Source organism: Cupressus sempervirens, chromosome 11 (genome assembly GCF_028749045.1).
Source record: "Cupressus sempervirens isolate cs-2001-9-10 chromosome 11, ASM2874904v1, whole genome shotgun sequence".
NCBI lineage: Eukaryota > Viridiplantae > Streptophyta > Pinopsida > Cupressales > Cupressaceae > Cupressus > Cupressus sempervirens.
In genome coordinates this window covers 106169681-106179024 of record NC_143128.1, presented here as the reverse complement: position 1 = coordinate 106179024, position 9344 = coordinate 106169681, and the positions used below count along the sequence as shown (strand labels likewise).

General features: G+C 33.8%; 1 protein-coding gene across 1 annotated transcript; it reads left to right on the top strand.

Moving 5' to 3' along the window:
- The first annotated feature begins 1363 nt into the window (after positions 1 to 1363).
- Positions 1364 to 3545, top strand: LOC149528430 (xanthotoxin 5-hydroxylase CYP82C4-like). Its single transcript, XM_089810050.1, has 2 exons — positions 1364 to 2310; positions 2680 to 3545. The coding sequence occupies exons 1-2, from the start codon at positions 1405 to 1407 to the stop codon at positions 3319 to 3321; spliced, it is 1548 nt and encodes a 515-aa protein (XP_089666176.1). The 5' UTR covers positions 1364 to 1404; the 3' UTR covers positions 3322 to 3545.
- Positions 3546 to 9344: the final 5799 nt, after the last annotated feature.

Below are 9344 nucleotides of genomic sequence, written 5' to 3'. Positions count from 1 at the left end.
AAGAAATGCTCATATGCTAAAATTTAAATATAGATTTTAGTAAAAAAACTTATAATCTACTTTATTAAATATTGTAATGTACTTTTTAAATTAAAATAATGCATTAGTTGAAACATTTAATAATTATTAAGGAACTAAAAATAATTACAATTTAAGGAACATGGAGGCCTCTCTAATTCACTAAGTTTTAAAAATATACATATATAATTTAATAGCAATATATAATATTTTATTAATGGTTGTTTGCAATTTTAAACTTTTCTATGATTGATCTTTGTGATAATTGAGTATAAAGTGACAAAAATAAATTGTGTTATTCTTATTCTTAATAAGAATGTTTTGGTTTGATTTTATATATTTATTTTAATATCGATTATCATTTTTATTATGTAAAAGAATTAATTCGAATATAAAGAACACGAAGCTCTCTTATAGAAATAAATTAAAAAAAGAAATAACTAACTATTAGTTTCAGGTAAAAGAGACCACTAATATCATTTAATCTCTTTGAATTCTTGAATTTTCATTGATAAATTAAACAATACATAAAAAATGTCACACAATCAAATTCAAAAAGGAGGATAATCACTCAAATCATATACATGTGATAACATTAAGAAAGGTAACTTAATGTACTAAGAAATGAAATTTAGATATAGAGAGGACAAATATAAGAATTAAGTTGTTCAATGATCATGACCTAAAGTAAACAAAAATTATGGAAGTGGCCCTAGTTGACATAAAATAAATAGATTTGTATCAAGAATACGATTTGAACAATCTCTCAAATTATATATATGTGATAACATCAAGAAAGATAAAATACTCTATGGGAGGACCCTATAATAGGAGAACACTACGGTCATTGTTAAACAAAAAAAACAAAAAGCTTTTTTGAAAGTCTGCCTGCCATTTATCTTGGAGATTATTCATTCAAGTCTAAATTGTAGCAATCTGATTCAACACTAGGAAAGCACGTCAAAGAACTCTGCTATTTCTAATGCTGAATTTCTGTTTCTGCAAATGCATGCAGTGACTAAGTAGATTGTCTCCGTTTTTATACTTATTTTACTACTTATCTAGAAGAGAACAATAGTCATAAGTAATATTAAAAAGAAATTTAAAAAATTGTCAAATCTGGTGACTGCTGGTGACTGTTGGTACTTTTATATAAAAATATATTTGCTTGTAAAATATGGAGAATAATTGTACTCTGTTTATATTTTATTGAAACTGAAAACTCAAAGCGAACAATTATTTTGACATGGGCTCACGCCTTTTGACAAAGTTCAGTACGCTGTTCGCACTTCATTCAGTTACTGTACCCCAAGATTTAGTATATATATACGTGTTATATCACCATAGTTTTCATCGAGCTAAGATATTTGAGCGATAGTAGAAGCCATGGAGATTTCTCTGATGTCTACTATTCTGGTAGGAGCTGCCACAGCCATAGTTGTTATTGTGGCAACAATTCTGCTGAAACAAAATAGGAGCCCTCTTCCTCCAAGCCCCACAGCTCTTCCTATAATTGGCCACTTTCATCTTCTCATAGATAAAATCAAGCCAGTCCATCAGATTCTTAGTTCGCTCTCAAAAACATATGGACCCATTATGCATCTCAAATTTGGTAGCTCCCCCGTTTTAGTGGTAAGTAATTCTGCTTTAGCCAAAGAATGTCTTACGGTGAATGATAGAAATTTTGCATCTCGCCCTCAGCTTGTGCAAGGCAAGTATTTGGGGTACGAGTATCATAATATGGGTTGGGCTCCTTATGGCGCCTATTGGAGAAACGCTAGAAAAATATGTGTTCTTGAGCTCTTGTCTACCAAAAGAATCCAATCGTTCGGACCCAAGAGAATTCAAGAAATCAGGAAATCAGTGAATTCTGTACTTGAGCAGGCAGAGTCGAAGGGGATTGTGAACATGCGAAGTGTTCTTTCTAAATTGACTTTTAAAGTTCTGATGAGTATGATTATAAATGAGAGGCATTTTGGTGAGGAATCAGGGCTTTCGGAAGATGTGGTGACCCATCTGATTGAAGAATCATTTATTCTTCATGGCGTAGTTGATATTGGAGATTATATTCCCTGGTTGAAGAGGTTTGATTTGCAAGGGAGTGTTAAGGCTATGAAGAAGGTAACTGAGAAATTAGATTTGTATATGCAAAGGATTGTGGAGCAGCACAGAGAGAACAGATTAGAAGTTGGGTCAGAGACGGAAGACTTCATTGATGTACTCATCTCTCAGTCGGAAGAGAATGGCGAGGCAATTCATGATAAAGATGCATTTATCAAGGCAACTGCTGTTGTAAGTGCTTCTAGCGACTTTGATTGTTTATTATAGATATATTTGTCTTATAAGTTATTATGTATCTGGTCGAGAGCAAGGGGCTACCAAGTACTAACATAGTTTGAACTCAGTTTTTGAAGTTATAGCAGGTGCACCTAATGACCCTTGATAAATTGGTCAAAAGGATAATTACAAGAGCTTTTTGTTTCATCTTTCTTGTGTTTGAAATATGATTAGGTTGATTAGTCGGAAAGATGTTACCTTTTATTAATACACAGTATGTGTTATGGCATCTATATCCAAAATAACACTTGAATATAGTCTAGATGTTATGTGTAAGTTTTGGTTTTATTTCATTTTCTTATTATTATATTCTTGGCATTGTAGATTATGTTTAGTGCAGGGTCTGATACATCATCGATTGCTATCGAGTGGGCATTGTCATTGTTATTAGAACATCCCCATGTAATGAGGAAGGCACAAGAGGAGATTGATTCTAAAGTTGGACGGGACAGAGTAGTGGAGGAGTCAGATATACCCAAGTTAACATACCTACAAGCAATAGTGAAAGAGACTCTACGCCTTCATCCATCTGCGCCTTTGATGATGCCCCACAAGTCTATGGAGGCTTGCACAGTGGGGGGCTTTCATATTCCTGCGGGAACAATGCTAATGGTAAATACATGGGCCATTCATAGGGACCCAAAGTTATGGAATAAACCACTTGATTTCATTCCAGAGCGTTTTATGGAGAAAGGGATAGAGATGGACAATGTACAAGTGAGAGGGATTGAGTATGAGATGCTTCCATTTGGGGGAGGCAGAAGAGGGTGTCCTGGTACTGTTTTAGCAATGAGCATGGTGCAAACAGCTCTTGCAAGTTTGTTGCAGAGCTATGATTGGTTTGTTCCAGATGGAACAATCCTTGACATGCGTGAAAAAGTTGGCATGACAACGCCAAGGACAGTGCCACTGGAGGTTCTCGTCAAGCCCCGTCTTCCTCGTCACCTCTATCAAAAGAAGATCTAGTTTCAAATAGTTGAACTCCTCCTATGTTTTTTTTCATTAATACGCAATACACTATCATGCTAGTATGAATGTGAGCACAAATAATTAGTTTGTTGTAGCTTAATGTTAATGATTTGGTGCAAGAGCACCCACAAGTTATTTAGTTTGATGGACTAGGCATGTGTAGAAGGTTATCTTTGATGTAATAAGGGTACTTGGACAATAATAGAATGTTATTCAATCAATTTGTAAGGCTTCTTAGCCAAACTGTTCTACATAGTTAGGACATAGTTGGTTAAAGTGTGGTCAATGACATCAAATATAATAAAACAATTCTAAGCCTTATTTGTCATATTGGAAAGGTTACAGGGTCATATAAAGTCATTATTTAGGAAAATGATTAAATCTAACAAAAATATTTACATTTTAGTGGTAGTACACGATAGGCTATGTTAACATTATGAAAGGCCTCAGAATATCTGTGATAAGCAAAAAATTAAACTTGCCCTTGAGTTCAAAACAAATGCACTTAGCTCCAACATTGAGTTCTAACTATTATGATCAATTTCCAAGTTCCCCAAAAGAGAGGAGTATGGTGAAAAATACCAATATGATAGTCTATGCATAATATTATAACACCGTGGTCTTATAAAGAGCTCTAGAAATTGTGATCACTACAATTGAGGTATGTGGAGCACATTGATTCAAATCATTCTTTCGCTCTTTGCTAGTTGGAATATTCCCTAGATTCTTGGCCCCATTCAGTGGTAGAGTCTAACAAATTTCCAGTATAATGATAAATTAACTTACACATAGGTTGAAATATTTTGCATGGTGATTCTCAATGTAAATTCAATGCACAGGTAGATATATTTTGTACCTATGTGAAGGAAATATAAATCCAGAGTTTGAACTTTTGAATCCAACAAAACTAGTATTTGAAATAATGATGCTACTTCATCGACAGGTGTTGACTTGACTCCATGTGGCTGTCCAAAGCTAAAAAATTAGTCCACATTTCATCATTGATGAAACATAGGTATTCAAAATATCATTGTTATTATAAACTTTCAATTTTTAAATATTTAAAAGTTAGTAAAGACCAAAGAAACACAATTCACAAAGGAATTAGAAAGATGGGAAGATGGGGATTAATTAGTGGTTCTATCCAAGTGTTAGTTATTTAAACTGAATGAATCCTCATAGAGTCTATTTAATCTAAAAAGTTTTATGGAGAATGGGTTCTCCTTTTTTTGCTAAGTCCTAAGGCTATGGAGGGAAGACTACATGTGTATCTAGTATAACATAAGGGGATAGGGGAATTTGTTTTATGTTATGTTTTTTGCAATTTCAATTGTAATAATAGGATGCAACTAATCTCGTGGTCATTTTTTATACCTAGAAATAAGGATGAGTCTATATTGTAGATCATATTGTTTGTATAATCATTTTTCTAGATTAGAATGAACCATATGGTTATCTTTTTCATATTTCTAAATATCTCCTTCCATTATTATCAAGGTTGTGTTGTATGTAATCATGTAGTTCACATATTCACAACTTGCAGAATAGGATGCCCAATTTCTCTCATTTTCTCTATAATGTAAAAGATTGAATAGGTAGTCTTGTGACTGTTTACTTGTCTTTCTCTATATTTAAAGTTGATAAACCTAGAAATCACATTCATTTTATGTTTATGGATGAATGCCAATAAACCTTCGTGTCTTATGGTAAAAGGCATGTTCAGTTATTTAATTCACTATAAATCTTTTTATGAGGGAGTTGTATCTCACAATTCAAAGGAGATTTATCAATCAATGATAACTCATCCAACTGTTGGTAGCATTTGTGCCTTCATTCAGACATTTGGAATCATTATTTTAATTTTTTTGAAGGAAAAATCTGTTTACCAACAACAGGTATCATGATCTCTGACATATTTTGGGACATCAAATTAATGTATACATTAATTATCATGAGCTCCAACACATTTTGGGACAATAATTTACTATAATTTGACATGATAATAGATCAAGAACTCAAGAACAACAACTTCAGTATCATGATTTTTGACACATTTTGGGACAACTGAATGTAGTCTATTGTGATATGTTTCATTGTTTGATGTCTGACACACTTTGAGACAAAAATTGGATGTAGCCTATCAGATAATTGTCATGATCTATATCATGACAAGTATCATGATCTGTGAAACTTCAGGACAACAACTTAATGTAGTCTATCATGATACATTTGTTATCATGATTTCCAACACTTGGGGGTAAAAACTTAATGTAGTCTATTATGATAACAATCAAGCCATTGATAAGACCATCACTTTACAGTAGCAACCTCACGCATACATCAATGAAAGATCATCACATTTAGTGCCATAATCCATATATGCAAAATAGTAATTCACATGATATCCTCCATGAACCATGTTAGAGGGTGGATCTACCATACCTGCTGCTAGAGGGTGGAACAAGGCTTTTCACCTCAAACTTCTCTCTTACAAAGAAGAATTCAATACAAAAAATTTCACGTAGAACTTTTCATGGAGAAAAAGTCATTAACAAGGAATTTTATCCAAAGAAAGATCTAGGGAAGTCAAGTCCTCTAGCTTCTCTTTCAAAAGCTCTCTTCATTCAAGGATGTATGTTATAACCTATTAGACTCCCTCTAAATTAGATATTAATCTTTTGACTTTCTGGTGACAAGTCGTCACTTCCTCATGATGAAATAGGATAGGCCCATCAAATAGGGCTCAAATTGACCCCTGCAAGCAATAGTAGAAGGGACTCTACACCTTCATCCACCTGCGCCTTTAATGATGCCGCACAAGTCTATGGAGGCTTGCATAGTGGGTGGCTTTGATATTCCTACAAGAACAATGTTGATGGTAAATACATGGGTGATTTAGAGGGACCCAAAGTTATGGAATAAACCACTTGCTTTCATACCAGAGCATTTTATGGAGAAAGGGATAGAGATGGACAATGTACACGTGAGAGGGATTGAGTATAGATGCTTCCATTTGGGGGGAGGGGGGGCAGAAGAGGTTGCCCAGGTATTTTTTTTAGCAATGATCATGGTGCAAACAATTCTTGCAAGTTTGTTGCTAAGCTATGATTGGTTTGTTTCAGATGGTACACTTATTGACATGCGTGAAGGAGTTGGCATGACAACACCAAGGGCAGTGCCACTGGAGATTCTCATCAAGTCTCGCCTTCCCCATCATCTCTATCAAAAGAAGATCTAGCTTCAAATAGTTAAACTCCAACTCAATTTTTTTTCATTATCTTTTGATTGTTGAATATGCAATACACTATCATACTAGTATGAATGCGAGCACAAATAATTAGTCTACTGTAGCTTAATGTTAATGATTTGGTCCAAGGTAGGCATGAGTAGGAGTTTGTCTTTGATGTAATAAGGGCACTTAGACCATAATAAAATGTTATTCAATCAATTTGTAAGGCTTCTTAGTGAAACTGTTCAACATACATAGTTAGCACATAGTTGGTTAAATTGTGGTCAATGACACCAAACATAAAAAATAAATCGTAAGCCTTATTTGTCATATTGGAAAGGTTATAGGGTCATATGAAGTCATTATTTAGGTAAATAATTAAATTTAACAAAAATGTTAACATTTTAGAGGTAGCATACGAGAGGCTATGGACTATGTTAACATTATGAAAGGCCTCAGAATATCTTTGATAAGTAGAAGATTAAACTCACCCTTGAGTCCAAAATAAATGCACTTAGCTCCAACATCGAGTTCTAACTATTATGATCAATTTCCAAGTTCCCGAGAAGAGAGGATTATGGTGAAAAATAGCAATATGATGGTCTATGCGTAATATTGTAGCACTGTGGTCTTATATAGAGCTCTAGAAATTGTGATCACTATAGTTGAGGTATGTGGAGCACATTGATTCAAATCATTCTTTTTCTATTCGCCAATTGGAATATGCCCTAGATTCTTTGTCCCATTTGGTGGTAGAGTCTAACAAATTTCAAGGATAGTGATAAATTCAACTTATACAAGTTGAAATGTTTTGCATGGTGATTATCAACGTACAAGCCTCATCAATGCATAGGTAGATATATCATTGTACCCAGGTGAAAGAAATATAAATATGGAGTTTGAACTTTTGAATCCAACAAAACTAGTATTTGATATAATGATGCTACTTCATTGTCATGTGTTGACTTGACTCCATGTGGCAGCCCAAAGCTAAAACATTAGTCCACATTTCATAATTGATGAAATATAGGTATTCAAACTATCAGTGTTATTATAAAATTTCAATTTTTAATGTTAGTAAAGACCAAAGAAACAAAATTCATGGAGTAATTAGAAAGATGGGAAGATCGGGATTAATTAGTGGTTCTATCCAAGGATTAGTTATTTAAACCGAATGAGTCCTTGTAGAATCTATTTAATCTAAAAAGTTTCAAAGAGAAGGGGTTCTTCTTTCTTCTTTTTCTACTAAGTCTTGTGGCTATGGAGGGAAGAATACATTTCTATCTAGTATAACATAAGGGAATAGGAGAACTTGTTTTATGTTATGTTTCCTACAATTTTAGTTGTAATAATAGGATACAACTAATCTTGTCGTCATTTGTTTTACCTAGAAATAAGGATGACTCTATATTGTAGATCGTATGCTCTATATGTTCCTTTTTCTAGATTAGGATGAATGGTATGGTTATCTTTTTCATATTTCTGAATATGTCCTTCCATTATTATCAAGGTTGTGTTGTATGTAATCATGCGGTGCACATATTTACAGCTTGTAGAATAGCATGCTTTATTTCTCTCTTTTCTGTTGTAATGTAAATGACTGAATAAGAAGTCCTGTGACTATTTACTCATCTTTCTCTCTATTTAAAGTTGATAAACCTACTAGAAATCACATTCATTTTATATTTGAGGATGAATGTTAGTAAACCTCTATGTCTTCTAGTAAAATACATATTCAGTTATTTAATTGATTGTAAATCTTACTATGAGGGAGTTGTACCTCACAATTCAGAGGAGAGTTATCAATCAATGATAACTCATCCAACTATTGGTAGCATTTGTGTCTTCGTTTAGGCATTTTGAGTCATTTTGGGACAATAATTTATTGTAATTTGTCATGATAATAGATCAAGAACTCAAGAATAACAACTTCAGTATCAAGATTTCTGACACATTCTGGGACAACTTAATGTAGTCTATTATGATATGTTTTGTTATTTGATCTTTGACACACTTCAAGATAGCAACTAAATGTAGTCTTCTACACTACTACATTTGGGCCCAAATTGTAGCGATGGGCCGTCGCAATTACGATAGTAAACCATCACCCAATCGACATCAGTCAAAATTGGCTCCCATCGGATGGGTGTCAGATTTTTGCTATTGCAAGTTGCGACGAGGGGGGTTACCATTGCAATTGTGATGACCACATATGTCATAAATTGGACTATAGTTGTGAAAAACCGTTCACTTTCATTGTAAGCATTGTGATGGAAATTTGTCCAATACACTATCACAATTGCGATGTTCATGTGACATAAATGCTATGGATCCAATGACAAGCTGTCAAAAACCTTTGTTACAATGAGGGTGGGCATGTGGTAGGAATGCTATGGGATTGACGGCCAGCCATCACAATTGCAACATCATGCTATATTAATAAAAAAAAATTTTGGTAGTAAATGTTGAATAGGTAGAATTTGTTGAAATCGGTCATAAGGTACCCTATGACCCATTTCAACCCTTTAATGACAAGATATGAGCTCCTAGGGGTCCTAGGAATTGTAGTGACATATGTTTTCATGAGATGGATCAAAAGGGGTTATAAGATACACTATGACCCCTTTCGACTGGTTAAAATATATATAAAATATGTCCCTAGGCATCACAGGGAGATATGTTATCATATAATGAATCATACGGGTTCATAACTAGTACAATGATCCATTACTATCTATTAATACCCCTTAATATGCATTAGGACCAATTATATTTTATTAATACCCCTTAA